Source organism: Anas acuta, chromosome 3 (genome assembly GCF_963932015.1).
Source record: "Anas acuta chromosome 3, bAnaAcu1.1, whole genome shotgun sequence".
Taxonomy (NCBI): Eukaryota; Metazoa; Chordata; class Aves; order Anseriformes; family Anatidae; genus Anas; species Anas acuta.
The window spans coordinates 38648286-38664215 of record NC_088981.1 but is presented as its reverse complement, the minus strand read 5'-3'; the positions used below and the strand labels follow the sequence as shown (position 1 = coordinate 38664215).

Sequence of the window (15930 nt, the reverse complement as noted above, 5' to 3'; positions counted from 1 at the left end):
CTGTTTTTCTACAAATCTCCCAAATGGTATCAAAACCAAGCATACTACTTTAAATACAATTCTAGGAGAAAGAGTTACTAGCAATTATACCCCTTGGCTTATTGGTAATGGTTAAAACAAAAATAATAACAACAAAATTGGAGAAAGAATTAGAGCACCAGTGAGATATATTGCTAAAAATGACAACAACATCAGACTAAATTAAATTCAAAAGCCTTTTCAAAGATATAATACTGTTGATATGGCTAATTTAGGAGTGGGGTACAAGGAATAGCATGAAGTCATTCACCCTCTTAAGAGAAGCTTGTTTTTCAAGATGGAAAGCATCCAGTTAGTACAAACAAGAGAAGATGAATGTGTTTTTTTATGTATGGTCATTTAAATTCTGAAATCTAAAATCCAGCGAATCGAGACTTCAACTATAATGAAATTAAGAAAATAAAATTTAAAATTACATATTGTCAGACCTACTACCTTTTTTCACTGCCTGCTAATAATTGTGTCTCTTATTTTGAAGCTCAGGATTGCTATAACAGCAAGTACTGGTACAAAAGCATAGAGCAACAAGAAATCCATTGTGAACCGGGACAATGCACCAGGAAAGGTTTTGTCAATGAACTGGGTGCCATGGGAGAATATACATGCGGAATTAATTGTAGAACTGTTGACTCCCCCTGTCAAAAGAAAAAATTAATTCCTTCAGCAGGTTAATTGGTAAAATTAAAACTCAGGCTCCAGTATCTACCTCTTACATGTAATGTAGCTAGCCTTAACGTTATTGTAATGAATTACTGCTCATAGCTATAGGTCCCACTCTTCGGGTGTAAGAGAATCCATATGTTTCTGCAGTTAATCTATGCCTTATTTTTTTGAAGAAATGAACAAAGGTGTACTAGGAGCTTTCTGTTTTGTTCATACTAAGTAAAAGATTTGTGGCTTTTCAAGTAGGTAGTCTAGAGGGGGCCTCAAGAACCAAGACTTGCATCATTCACATTAACCATCAGCTGCTGATGGTCACTACCAAAGGCATGGAGTCTTTTTCTAACAGGTGTTTGCCAGGTCATATTCAAACAGTTGCCACCTACCTTCTTATAGTGAAGGGAACAGGAGAGATTGATGACGAACAGCGAGTGAATAAAGAATATGGAATGTGTCTCTGCTTTGAGAGAAGCACAGACACCTGGCTACAAAGCCCAGAATAGCTTAGGGCAGGCCCAGAGCTGTAAGTTTACTGCTGGTGATGGATACACATCATCCTTCTGATCTCTCCAACCTGATTCTAATGTTGTGCCACTTATCTTGCTCACAAACAGCAAAGCACAACCTGACAGAGATCTAAGCCGCTCAGTATTTGCTGTGGTAAAACACATTTGAACTGAAGCTTCACTAGAATTAGAGGAAAAATGTGCTCAGGTGTTTTCTGTACTGCTCCCTTCACCAATCTTTGATCCTGCATTGCATAATTCTGTTGATACTCTATGTGTAATAGTTGTGATAAGCACATAGCAGGCTGTGAAGTTTACTTTCTAAATCAACTCAAAGGGGAATAAAATAACATACAAAGAAGAAAAATATATAAAAAAAAAAAAACGGAAAGAATGAGAAGTAGTTGGGAAAAAAAGTAGTCAAATATTTCTCTAGCTTGCAGATACAGAGTTTTAGTAAGTCTTTACTAATCACTGATTTTTTTTTAAACAGCTAACACGTTGTCTAAATCTTTAAGCTATCAGGATACTTTTATTGGTTGCAGAAGGAAGATAAGCCTCAACATCTCATTAAAATTATTTACATTAGACTTAAAGATTTTTTTTTATTGCACACTTACCACAGGTGAAGCTTAAGTCATAAAATTCATTGACTACAAGAATCTCACTGCTGTATTTTTGAAAGGTAAGGTAACTGAGTATTTTAAAAGGTGGTGGCATTTCTTCTATGGTCCTATAAGAAACAGAGAAGTTAAATTGTCTTTTGCTACATTCCAAGAGCCAGTTCTGCCCCAAATGAAAACAATCTCTTAACTTTGGTTATAGCCTGTTACAGCAAGACTTCTTGACTGTACATGAAGGGTTTTCAAACAGTCTGTCTTAGTGCTAAATGAGGCAACAGCAACAAAGGTTGTCTCTGTCTTTATGACACTGTGCAGTGTCATAGCATTCTGTCCTAAGTTGTTTATGGGAAGTCACAAATAATTCTGTGAAGTTTTTTATATTCATTTTGCAGAGATAAACTGAAAATGAGAAGAACTAATATAAACACTACCTTGTTTCTACATTTGAAACCACCACCCCCTCATTCTATCTTCAAAACTAAAAAAGGGTGAGCATCAATTCACTGGATACAGTAATAAAGCAAAGAAGAATATGAAGAGAAGTAGATTGTGAACATTTAGAAATATTATTATTCAACAAGACTGGGCAATTCTTGCACCTAAAAGTTTGCAAGACTTTTTATAATTAAACAACTAAAACAACAACACATGCCATTTTTAATATACCTCACTGTATATGAAGTTTAATTATCACAGAGATTCACAATATTAATTAGAGTGGTTTCTAGCCTCACTTTACAGCGAAGACATGGCTAATACTTTAAAAAAAAACATTGTTTTTTTAAGTTAAAAAACTACAGTAACAGGAATAACTGTCTTGTTATTAGAAACATATATATTCCTGAAATTAGGTAGGGGCCACATTAATTAGATATCAACTTAGTTTTATTTGATAAACAAGTATTAGCTGAGATCTGTGAACAAACATCATCAGCTTTGTGAAGACTCATGCTTTTCTTGAGGACAACCTAATGCCATGTATTGTTAAGCTTATTTCATTTTCATTGGAAAGGGCTCAGTTGTGCATATCATATTTTTTAGGCATCTGAAGCACACATTTCACTAATATGTTTATTCTGAGATGTTTCTCAAAGAAATGATGGTTTCAATGCTGACATGCAAGGGGAAAACTCGTCAAAGTACCATGCAAAAACATGTATATGCACAATGATGCAGCAAGCGAATTTAAATGTTCCTTCCTATTTATAAAACTAATTATTGATTTAACATTTTTATGTTGTTGACTTTACACAGAAAAAAAAAGGTCTGAAATTTATAATGACTACACTGCAGAAGAACACTACTAAGATAACTGAGAAAAACTTTTTTTTTTTCCTAAAACCATAATTCCAATATTTAGTACCTGTTACTAAATACTGTTACTGAAAGCTCCGGAATATATATATATTTTTTTGAAGAATTATATATATATATAAAATATATATATATATATATATATATATATATATATATATATATATTTTTTTTTTTTGAAAATGGACAGCATTTCAGGGAATCATGTTGGCATTACCGAAAGTATTCAGCTGAGCTGGCTGATTTGAATTGCTTGGTTTTATCTCCCATTTATTTCCAAAATAAGACAGTGAAAAAATTAAACATTTTAATATCTTTGCTGATATGTAAAGTTATTATTTATGTGTGCATTTGTATTTAGTACCACATCTAACGTGATTAGATAGTTCTTCTTTTGAAGATAAAAGTGGCACTTTTGTTCCCTTGCTACCTATGCATTATGCTACTTAAGAAACACAGATCGTTCATGAAACTCCTCTATAGGTAGACTATTTGAACAATAACACCATAAATAAAACTTTTTCTTACCTTACAAGTCCCGTTCCCACTACCACGCCTGCTGAGTTAAGCAGCACCACTCCACTTTGGACTATATTTGGGTTTTGAACCACACCAAGCATTACGAGCGTAAGTAGTTCACCAATTACATGACATGCAAAGACAACAGCAAAGAAAATTCCAAATCTGAAAACATCAGGATACAACCCTACGGTCCTGTACAAAAAAATGAACAGAAGAAAATTTTAAAAACATGGGTTTGATACTAGACTTGAAATGTAACCACTATTTTTGGCTTTATTAATTTTTGCAATCACAGCACATTAAGTGAACCGTTTATCCCTTAGCTCCTTGCACGTTCTTTGGAGCCTTAACAGGAAGGACATCCCTTAATTTCATGTGTGCAGACACATTAGGTTTTCTCCATCTAGATTAAAACAGGGTATATATGTATAAAGATGTAACAAGGAGAAATCTGTATTATTTCAAGATAACCACCATGGCTTTAAAGATCATTTAAACTAACATCGGCCCACCTTCACAGTCTATACGCTTAAGTTATTTATGTAAGTCACATTTGAAAAGAACATCTTTATGCAGATAATTAAGAGGGAATTTTGTACTTTTGATACTGTCCTTGCAAACGTAAAAATGGATATGTTCATCCTAATCAAAAGGAAAACTAAATGAATTCAGCACCCTTGTAATTCATCCAAATGCAATTTCTCCAGATTTGTACGGTCTTGAATAAACAACCTGCTGTTCCTACCTTTTCCCTCAATTAATTAAGGAAATGTACCACCACACCCAATTTGTACTAAGGAGTAAAAAGTTAGGAAAAGCCAGCAATTGTTTGGCAAACTCAATTCAGCCTTGTAGCATATGTGACAGATGACAAAACCTTTTATTATATGGTGACATATTACTAATCATTTTTCACAATACCTCACACCAAAATTGCCTTATTCTAGGTATGTACTGCATACTCTGCTTAGCTAACAGGCAGGTATTCAACACTACTTTTTCATCTTCATTGCTCAGGGCCCTCTGTCTTTTTTATAATGCACCATGCTTGAACCATGATCTTAAAATAGAACTATTAATTTTCTCACAGTCTTTTCTGTAGCATTTTTTGCATGTAACACTGAAATAATCACTATTATAAATAGGTGGCTGAACATGGACTCTTCAAGTATTAAACACTCACTGAGCGAGCGGGTATTTAACAACCTCTAATCACAGCTTGGTACAGAAGGAGCAGCTCTCCAAAGTCCTAGCATTAAAGCATCACCTTTTCTGAAGTGCTCCAATACTTCTTACTATGAGCTACGCGGATCCAGGCTAGTAAATCAGGGCAGGAATAGAAGCAGAAGAAAAAAAAAATCACAGCAATAAAAGGGTAGGACAACATAAACTGTTGGTGCATTTCCCAGAGGCATCCTTCGCTGGGCAAATGCACAAATAGCGTGTGTTCAGTTGACTGCCATGCAGAAGTACTTGGTCTTTGCCGGACCTGTCGTGTGCCTGATCCGGTAAGAGTTTGGTTCTGCCTCTATGTGCCTGCATACATAAACTCGGAGATAAAATGGCTTGTAAATACGCACACCAGAGGCTATAAAAGCCTCTCAAAAGTTAGTCAGTTGAGCAAAGTTTAGCCCTGCACAGCTCCAATCTTCAGAATTCCACAGGAACTGCCAGCCCTTAGAGGCCTAAGGGCACTACAAAGTCACTCTGACACTCTGCTTACTGATGGCTTTCAAACAACTACAAGACCACAGAGACACGCGCAGGCTAACAGCAGTAGTTACCTGCTAACTAGAACCACGAGCTTTGCTCCTGATTGTGGCTGAAGCTACCAAAGCACAAGGGGAAAGTGTGGCCATACGAATTTCCTGTCTGGTAAGGATTAAGTGGCAAGCAGAGGCTCGTGATGCTCATGGGCACCGTGCTCATGTACCACCAAGCCTGCCAGTGGTTGGTACCTGCTCTACCGCAGACTGTCACTCTGTGATTAGAGTCACAGAGTCACTCAGGCTGGGAAAGATCTCGAAGATGATCAGGCCCAGCCGTTGGCCGAGCACTGCCAAGGATACCAAATCTCATGCTACAGCCCACTGGATTCGAGCTCCGTGGTGTGAATGGGGAAACCAGCAGGCACGAAGTCACCACACTCATTTTGCAGACATCAGCTGCCACTTGAAAACAGAAATAAGCTCTAGTGCAGTACACCCCGCTCCTTTCACAACGAGGAAAACAACTCAGAAAAAGACTAAAGGACAGAAATGGGTCCCTCACTACCTTGCTATTACCTTACTATAGCAACCGTGAACTGTATTAAATTCAGAATAAGCAAGCAGAAGCGGGGAAATGAACAGAACAAGAATGAAGAACACCAGACCTATCTGACAGGTAAAACAAAGGATAAAATATTTCATCACCAAATTCTGTGGTGTATTTCACAATGATGTGAGGAAATTAATGTACAGGGGAAGCAATTTTACTATCAAATCCTTTCTCTCAGTACCAGAAATCCACTTTTGTGCTTTTCTTTGGAGAGTGAAGAGAGGATTCTGGATCTTATCACACACATATGTTGTAGGTAAATCCCAAACACTCAAGGAAATGTGAAACTTTGCGTGTGTGCATTCAGAGTGTGACCTACCTGCAACACCAAGCCTTCCTGCAAATACCCCAGCAGTGCTCAGCTGGCCTTTGGCATGACTGGTAAGTCTTAAGGGCTGCTTAAGTCCCTGATCTTATTTAACACCTCCTACTAGAAATGTACACCTAGTCTTAGCACTGCCTGAGAAAGAGAAGTTAAAATCGCATCATCTTTCCTTAAACTTTCTCTGTAATGATCTGAATGATTCTGAGAGACAACAGCATGAAGCCACACCAGGAGGCCTACTGCTGACAAGGGAACTGAAATTAATAACAAGAAAACAACAATCTAACAGGTGCAACAAGTGCTTACCAGTATATGAAGATGCTGAAGATTGCCACGCTGATGACACTGAAGGGCAGGAAGTGCAGTATATAAGCTAAAAGCATTTGCCACTTCTTATACAAGCCATCTTTACTTTCTTGGTCACTGATAGCACGTAAAGGTGGAACTGGATTAAATACAATTAAATACATAAGAAATAAATCCTCATTGAATTAAGAAACAAGACTTGTTTCTAGCAAAAATGACAGCAGTATATGTTCCCTACATGAGCAGAACAGTTTCTAGGGCTGTAAATAAAAACTACTGTTGGTCTTTGTGTGACTAATCTATAGTAGCTCTAAGAGAAACACCCTCTAATAAAAACATAATCACCACATAATAGTCTTAAATCTAATTATCCTTGCTTGCTGTCAAAGCTGCCTTGTACTTCCACCCTTACCATGTGTCTTTGGATTTGATCTTAAGTTGGTAAACTTTAAACCTAGACTTTGTCCTGCCTTTACAATGCTAGATGCAGGCAAGTTCCTGCATAGTTCACGACAGCACCTCCACACACATCTCCACAGCTGTAAAAAGGGAGAGGCAGGGATGAGAGCATATTCCTTCCTTCAGTGCAGTGAACCTGGAGCTTCTCTCATGCACTCATCTTTTTCTGCATAGCAAAGCTTGCAGGAACTTCACTTTTGAATTTCATGCTTCTGCATCAACTCTGACATTACCTAAAACTATAAGGATCCTTTAAACGATCCTTTTAATCTGCAAAAATACTTATTCCTAGTTACAAAATAGCAGCAGCAATACCTGCTGCTGCACAGAACAGAGGACGGAAACTCACAAAGGGCAACAGCATTGAGCAGCCCTGTGTAGGGGGGGGCACTCACGCACTGGTAGATAAGCCCCATACGGTCCTGCACTGCTCCTTCTCTCATGTCAGTCCTTAGTCTGAGAAGGAAAAACGCTACAAACAAGCCAAAAAGAAGATTCTGGAGGAGACGCATGATGATGCCCATCTTATCTCTGGAGAAATTTCTTGTTATCCTCCTGCAAGTGAAACAATAACAAAATACTTGTTAGCTATGACCGACCACATGTTGGTAGGATATTTAGCTTTGAAAAAATCTTACATCCAGTATGTCCCTGAAAAAAGGAGTATGAAAAAAATAGGCAAGTGAAGTGGTAGACCAAAATACCAAGAAAGTGCATTTACACAAACAGGGAAAAAGCCTGAGAGATTAGTGGGTAAGGAAAACAAAGCAAAGGAATATTCTTTAAAAACAAAACAAAAGTCTTACCGGAAAAGAATCCATAATTTGGAGAAGGCACCGGGTGAGTCTCTGTTTTTGAATGGTATAGGTGGCCGATCTTTCATACACCTTGTCCTTTCAATGGCTTCCAGTACTCTGCTAAAGATCTCTGAGTTTTTGTAGGCTGATGTGATTACCTGAACCCTACTGTAGGTTTCAAGTTCACGTTCCTTGCTTCGGGTGTCCACAGAAGTCAGATCCACTGTAAATTTACAACATTTTTAGTATATATACACATCGCTTTCCATTCTTAGCTATTCCCCTCTTGCAAGAGGTGAAGTTTATTTCACTCCTCCCTTCTGTTTGAAGCAGTGTGACTGAATGACTGTGCAGCCATCTCCGTGTTTTGTGGCTCCTGTAGGACCTTCAAGGTGTTGGGTTCTGTGTCTGGGACTGCAAGGACTTAGCAGGGTGCTGGTCAGCCCTTTAGTGTTCTCCTTGCACAGCACAGAGCTGTGCTACCTGTGAAGCACTACTGCTGCTGAGAATGAGACAGATCCCCAGCGGAGGGTGAGCAATGATATGGATGAAAAGACGGCTTTGTGGTCACATCTCTCTCAGGTGTTCATACTCTGATACAGCTCCCTGATTCTCCTGTGTCTTCTGCCTACTCCTCCATAACCCTGGAGCTTTATTTTTCAGTTAGTGTGAGCTCATTCTGCAAAGACACTTTACTGCACGTTAACATGAAGTTAGAAGACGTTGTGCAGGTCAAGTGCCCCTAGCAGGCTCAGCACAAGCCAAAGAAAATATTACTTGCTGCCATGGAACGTATTTATGAACTGTGAATACTTCATGGCATTAATATCCCTTTCTGATAAATCCATCGATCCCTATTTCCTGACACCAGCAACTCTTCTTGGCAGATGGGAACTTTATGCATGCTATTCGTACAAGTCATTCGGATTCAACAGTAGTGCAAAAATGTAGTGAACATTTTCCTTAACCCTAGTAGCAATGAATTATTTGACATTTCAAAAACCAGACTGTTGTTCACGGGAATAGCTGAACACAGTTACCTGTTTTTAAGGTTTGTATCATCCTTAGATTTCAGTTTTAGTGTTATGCTCAACTTCAAAATACAACAGCAAAGGGTATCTGTAGCCCTTGTCCAAGAGTCTTAATTTGTGCTCAGAATCCAATTTAAGATTATGAACACTTCCCTGGTGTTCTGAAAGCTGGAATTTAGCATAATTTTATTCAATGGTCAGCATAAACTGAAGACTTCACTTCTGGACCAGATATCTAACGTCTATCATGCAATTGCACTTTTACAATGTGCAGCTTTTCGACAATATAATCCGTGCTCAATACATCAGATCTTATTTTCCTCTACTTTTGGTGTAAATGATATCAGAATCTGTCCCTTCATTCACATCATTAAATCACACAAAAAATATAAACTACCAATTTTCCAAAGACTAAATATTCTGATGATTCTTTGCTCTAAACTGTATTTTTTCCTTTTCTTGTCACATTCAAAGGTTGACATTTGAAGAATGCAGTACTTTCTTTACCAAGCTGTTTTAAATGTGGGTCTAAATCTCAAATCATCTATGCATTTCAAGACTATTCAAATTCATGAAGACAAAATTATCCTCACTGTCACACCAGTATTTTCAGCTTCATCCCATTCCAGCGTCATGTCAACAACCATCCTCTCTTCTCTCTGAATTTAGTTAGGATGCCATCCTGACAATAGAAAAACACTGCCTCCTCTCAATGTGCTGTTTCTGAACACAGTTTTTTTTTGGATTGGTCAAATTCTCTGCTTATTGTTCAGCTGTGTTGTTAGAAGTCAGCCTACAAACTATATAAGATATACGCGCACTCACACACATACATGTGCAGAGACACACACACAAAGACGTTCACATGTTCTTCAAACATTTTTGCACTCGATCAGGTACTCAGATGCCCTGCAGTGTAACCAAGCCTCATTTTCAAAATCTCTTGCAGACATTTTTTTGATCCTGAATTGGTTAAAAAAAATAAATAAAAATATGCAAACAGCTCGCTATCATTACCTCCTGAAGCATCCATACATTCTGCTCCAGTAGTTCACCCTAGTACTAGAAACTCCCCAAACTTTCTAAAATCTCAAACAGTGAATGTCTGGAAATTCATCCCTTGGTCATCCTATATTTTTTTACTACCTCTCCCTCCATGTAACAACCATGTTCAGTTGCTTGGCATTATGAAAGTCTGTGAGAGCACGAGACTTCCCACAGTTTGGGGATGAAATTGGTATTCTTATGTCCAATGGACAGCCATAGGGAGATGCTATCAGGAGCTCACAGGTTTCATGAAGATGACATTCCCTTTTTATTGGTAGTTAACTCCTTTCTGTGGTCTTTCAGTCCTACTGCAAACTTGTGTTGTTTTTATGTGGACATATGGATGACCAAGGGCCCATCTCTCTCTCTCCTTTGAGCTGAGCACAATTATAAAGTCAGAGAAAAATTCAAACACACTTCTATCTCTGGAAAAAGAACTTCAACTTGGAGAAGAAAACAACTTGTTTGTCTGAAGAAAGCCCATATTCTTACCAAAGCAACTTAGATAAACTTACCATAGAAGTCAAAAGGATTTGATTGTTCAGGACACGAATAGCCACAGTTGCTAAAAAATGTGATCATTTCCATAGGGCTCCCACAGAAAACCATTTCTCCAAAGCTCATGATGGCTATTTTGTCAAATAACTGTGGGGGCAAATTAGCATTGTAGCAACACGTACTGAGAAGAAGTACATTAATTCTTGAGTACAGCTTTGTCTTGGTAAGAAAAATGCTTTGACAGGAAAAGTAGTTTTGACACATTCAAACTTCCTTAGTATATTTCTGTCAAAGGAAGTTTGTCCTTTCCGTCACTCCTCTAAATGGTTATGCAAGATGACACATGTGTAAGCTCTTAAAACTAGTGATTCTCAAAACGATCAGAGCCAGCAGCGTACAGAGGTAATCCACAAACAGAACTGAGACCTGGGGACTTCACTTCTCACTGCACCTTCACTTACTGACTGACCTCGTTTGGCATTTAATAGCCTCTACCTGCACAATCCCCCGAATTCTGGGAAGATTATCCTGAAATGCTTAAGGACTTCAACAGCGCTGCTGTTTGGGTGTACGTTTGCCAGGACAGGGTTCCCGCCAGCTGTGACCAGCCCATATTCCCAAAGCACCAGGGCCACTTTAAATCCACTGTCACTCTTCTGTCTTGAGCTGCAAGCATTACTGAGATAGCAATACGTATTGCTAAAGTGCTAGTTTTTAAAGTGCCAGCACACCTGGGGGATTTACATGGCTTCTGCCAGTACTTTTTATTTGGGTAGCTTCCTATCACAAACGTTAGGTGCACAGTCAGCATCTGCACTATTGGCACAGAGCAGTGTATGTCCTAGCACACCCTGCAAGTGGCAGAAGGCCAGTGCTGCAAGGTTAAAATACAAGGCTGAATTTACACAGGGAGGAAGTAAAGGAGCTTTTTGAGGCAACTATACTGGACCTTGTGCTTTTATCCCAAAAAGAACTTAAGTACAAAAAAGCTAGTAAAAGAGAAAGCAGCAAGTAGATGTAATTTACCCTGAAGAGTTCTGAGCGAGGCTGATGAATTGTAATAATCACAATCCTGTCTTTGTGTGCAAGCTCTGAGAGCAGCGAGACAATCTGGTTTGCAGTCAGGCAATCCAGCCCTGTTGTTGGTTCATCAAGTAGCATGACCTCTGTGGAGCAACAAGAAAAAGCATTAAAACTCAGGCCAACAGAGAGCAAATGTTACAGCTTCTGCATTTCAAGCTAGTATGACCAATACTGTAGAAATTGCTTTACATGTGAAGTTCCATGGGTAAGCAGAGCATGCACAGTTATTGTGACTTGGTATTTCATCTGTAGTTAGCTTCAGTGGTTCAGTTTCAGCTACTAGGAATAAGGACAAAGAACTACAGCAAGATCATAGCATAATCTTTTTTTTTTTTTTTTTTTCCTATGTTCAGGTGAAATCAGAAAATTACCGAAACAGATTTGATGTCTACACCTGCTTCTAAGATAAAATTCATCGTGTATGCAAATGTAAATATAACTGACAGAGTTAACCTCAAGTTATCATCTTAATTAAAGATATATATACATAGTGAATTAATTGTGAGCAAATTAAGAGTTATATTAAAATATGACATGTATAATTCCATAAATGAGAGCAGTGGTGTTTTTTAACTTCATTTTCTTTATCGTTTTATTGCACATGGAAGGGTAATAGTTAGTCAAATTGATTGTTTTCACATAGATAAGATAAAGTACAGAAGAGGGCAGCTCAACTTCAGTTAGGGTTTAAAGAGGAGGAAGGAGAACTTTCAGGTTTATTTACACAGGATTATTGTAACATGAGCTTAGTGAGCAATGAATGCCCCCAGTGAACTGTCCAGGAATCACCAGTAGCACACAGTGCCTGTGGAATCTAAATTCTCCCTCCTGCCTGGTGTGCAGTCCTAGTGCATTTGCAGTGCTCTAAGGTCTCTGGAGTCCAAGAAATGGGTGGTATACATTGGCTCTGCAAGATTCTAGCACCTTTAAGAAACCATCTTAAAACTGATGCAATTTACAATGCTGTTTCCCGTGGCTAATCCTACTCACTCTGTTACTCTGCTTTTTCATTCATCCGACTTGGTTTTCTTTACAGTAAAACTACAACCACATAGAGAGCATGGTATGCATCAATATTTGGATTCTTAACTAGAGAAATACAACATGAGGGCTCTTATTCTCTTGAGCAATTTACTCTGTTTTGTTTGTATACATTCCAAGTGAGCAAAGTTCATGTGCTGTCTTTTTGACTTTGGCATTTATGTGACACTCACACATACGTGGTTCAATGACAGTTACTCCACTACAAAACTCAGTGCTTGCTTATGTACAGCTCTAATTGGTTCAATAAACCATCAATCAACGCATCAACCAACATTTCGTACATGGGAAGAGGGAGCCCAGAAAGAGGTAAAATGGATAAGTGCAGGTCTAAATGTATGTTCATTCCCTAAGATTTTAAAATTCACTGATTTCCAAGACCAACTAATAGATTAATGGCAGACCTGAATGGCTCACCCTTCTCTGTTATTGCTAGACTAGCTTTTGCTGAATTATAGAACAAAATTGCTTTTGGATTTTGAAGTGGTTTATGAAAGACCATAGCAGGTGCAGAAAGTGACACTGCTCTGCTTTACTCTGAAACTCCACACAGGGGTACTTACTTGGATCTTGTAATAGCTGGGCTGCAATTGAAACACGACGCCTCTCACCTCCAGAAATTCCTACAAAAATACGGCTTCCAATTATTTTGTCAGCAATGTGGCTAAGACTCAGCTCAGCCATAACTGCATCTACCTGAAAAATAATTACAATTTAGAAAGACTAATTACTGTCCAACTCAGATACTCAGGGAGAAAAAAAATAACAAAAAAAGGCATAATTTTAAGCTAAGACTTTCCCAATATGCTGCTTTTATCCATTCTAGTTGGAAGGTACTTGGCCTCATTTCAATTTGATTATTTTTAATACAGTATTTCAACTAGTGTTTAAAATGCATTTTCATTTCTATTCTAAAATGAGTAGAATTTTAGCTTCAGTTGACATTAAGAGAAGAGCATTTTGAAGGTGGTGCCAGAAGTTATGCTATTAAACATAATGTGCTGGTCTTGCTTCCACAATAAGGGAGCAGAAAGGCAAATCAATTTGGGGGCAGTATGAAATACTGAATGGAAGACAGGTGAAGAGAGAAGACAGAAAGCTAGCACCTTTGATTAGGTGCATCTAATCTTTACTCTCAACAGAGGCCCAAAAGAGCCCTCTAGTAGATCAGAAACACACCTGTTCTATGGAGAAGGTAGCTTGTAAGGAGCTTAGTAGTGCTTTTCAGGGCTGCCCTGGTTAGTGAGAGAGCACCTAAGGAGCCAGAGTAGCGCCAAAGACATCTCTGCTGTTCATGAGACTCGCCAGCCTGCATGGCCTCAAGCACCCCAGAGAGGTACGTGTCTCCTAGATGCCAACAAGGAGCTCTGTATGCTATATTATAGCAGCACATTGGGCAGCAGTTAACTGCTGCAGCTTTGGGCTGAAGAGTTTTGTTCCATCATATTGGCTGTTCCCCAAGGCATCACCACAAGCTCCCTGTGGAAGTGCTTAGCGCCGAGGGGTCCGTGTTCTACTCCTGGCTCAGGAGGAGGATTACTCAGCCGCAGAATAAAGATCAGGAAACCTCTTAAACATAAAACAGTCAGTGAAAGCATTACGTGATGTCATGTCTGCATTTTTGGTGGAAGATGATAATATACAAACCTTCTTTTTGATGACACTGTTGGAGCATTTCTGAAGAGCAAGTAAAGCTGTGTAGGTCAGAGACTCTTGTATGGTGAGGAAGCTTAGCAAAGCATCATTCTGAAAAGAGATGAAGGAAGCAGGAGTTAGTTCAGTAGGAATTAAGAGACTGCTTTTGCTCGCACACGTTCATTCACTCATGCATTTTATTAAATGTTTCGTACTACATTTACTACTGAAATTGCAAAACTGTAGTCAGAATACAATAGTGCATTACAATAGCAACTTTCACTTTTCTTTTTCCTTTTTTTTTTTTTTTTTAATACACAGGAGGAAGTATAGTATACAGAAACAAATGAGGAGATTAACCTGTGGTACATAAGAGAAGCAGTCTCTAAACTGTTCCTTCTTCAGATGACGGCCATTCACATATACTTCTCCAAAGAAACTGTCTTTATGTCCCAGTCTTCCTGATATTGCATCTAAAAGCGTTGTTTTCCCAGATCCTTTCAAACAAAAGAAATTAATCATATGATGAGATGAATTTTGCAATCCCAAGTGTGATAGCCTCACTTCGATGAAGACATGAGAACAAGAAATCTTTTTTCCTTAATAACGTTAAAGAAATAGGGAAGTAAATGGAAACCTAGAACATGTGTGTGTGTGAATTAACATTTATTTCACAGAAATTCACACTTTATAGTGGACCATTTGGGTTTAGAGGTAACCTAATATCTTACTGAAGTTATAACTGTCAGTTAGATGACAGAAGATAGAACTCTGAAAACAAGTGTCATGTTTTCGCAATGCAAGGGTTAAAAGCAATTGCAATTTCACTATTTAAAGCACACTCAGTCACATTCAGGTTACCATGCAAGTCACTAGTATTAACTCTGATTTTATTCTTTTAAGGTACAAGAACAACTTACCAGAATTTCCTAAAATCCCCATAATCTGGCCACTCTCTATGTGAAATGAAACATCTTTAAGTATTTGCCGAGTCCATTTTTTACGGTGCAAAGGCACATTCCACCAGGGGCCAACACGCTCTCTTGGAAAACAAACATCAGAAAGGAAGAAACAGCGAAGATGTAAAAAGCTTTGCGTGAAGCACACCAGCACAGGAAATACACTTTACAGCATCTTCTTCAAATACATTTGAAGAAAAACTCCTGGCTCTGGAGAAGAGACCTGCTCTGCCTCCCCCGAGCCACCCACCCCACCCTGAGGCGGCGGCCCAGCGCCATGAGGCAGGTGGTCCTAAAATGGCCGCCAGTCTTCACTGGGCTGAAGCCAAGCCCGCAGCCCACCTGTCCCTGCCCCTCTCCCCTCCATCCCCAGGTCACGGCAGCTCCCAGCAGCTGGGGGCTCCCCCTGCCACCCTCCCCAGTCCTACCTGACGGTGTAGGAGACACTCCGCACGCTGATACTGTTGGGAGGCTGTGCCAAAGCCTTCACCTCACCCGCCTGCCCATCGCTGCCGCCCCCCTCCATGGCAGAGGGCTCTCTGCACGACATCTTCCAGTGCCGGGCCCGTGTGCTGCCGCCCTCACGCTGCCACCATGCCTCCGCCGGGTACGGGCAGCTCCTTGCTCCTTCTGGGCTGGAGCAACTCGCTGCCCCCAGCCCTCACCACCCAGGGAAAATGCCTAAAAGAAAACCGAGCGGCTCCCTGTGCTTTCTTTTCTTGAGAACAACTGATAGGCAATCAGCAGAGCCCGCTATCTGATGTAC

General features: G+C 39.3%; 1 protein-coding gene across 1 annotated transcript; it reads right to left on the bottom strand.

Annotated features, from left to right (window-relative positions):
* Positions 1–149: 149 nt before the first annotated feature.
* ABCG5 (ATP binding cassette subfamily G member 5) lies at positions 150–15913 on the bottom strand. The gene is made up of 13 exons (XM_068676698.1): positions 15593–15913; positions 15126–15247; positions 14566–14702; positions 14218–14316; positions 13134–13266; positions 11473–11612; positions 10464–10593; positions 7880–8093; positions 7423–7628; positions 6615–6753; positions 3671–3856; positions 1826–1938; positions 150–674 (listed from the first exon to the last, which is right to left on the bottom strand). Exons 1-13 carry the CDS (start codon positions 15712–15714, stop codon positions 481–483), a joined length of 1935 nt encoding a protein of 644 aa, XP_068532799.1. The 5' UTR covers positions 15715–15913; the 3' UTR covers positions 150–480.
* Between the last annotated feature and the right edge of the window lie 17 nt (positions 15914–15930).

Bases quoted from the DNA above. Each gene is read 5' to 3' on its own strand.
- ABCG5 (XM_068676698.1), bottom strand. From the start codon at position 15,714: ATGTCGTGCAGAGAGCCCTCTGCCATGGAGGGGGGCGGCAGCGATGGG. The intron at 8,094-10,463 runs GTAAGTTTATCT...GTAAATTTACAG, and splicing joins AAATCCTTTTGACTTCTATG to TGGATCTGACTTCTGTGGAC. The intron at 6,754-7,422 runs GTGAGTTTCCGT...TATTTAATCCAG, and splicing joins GCTCAATGCTGTTGCCCTTT to TTCCACCTTTACGTGCTATC.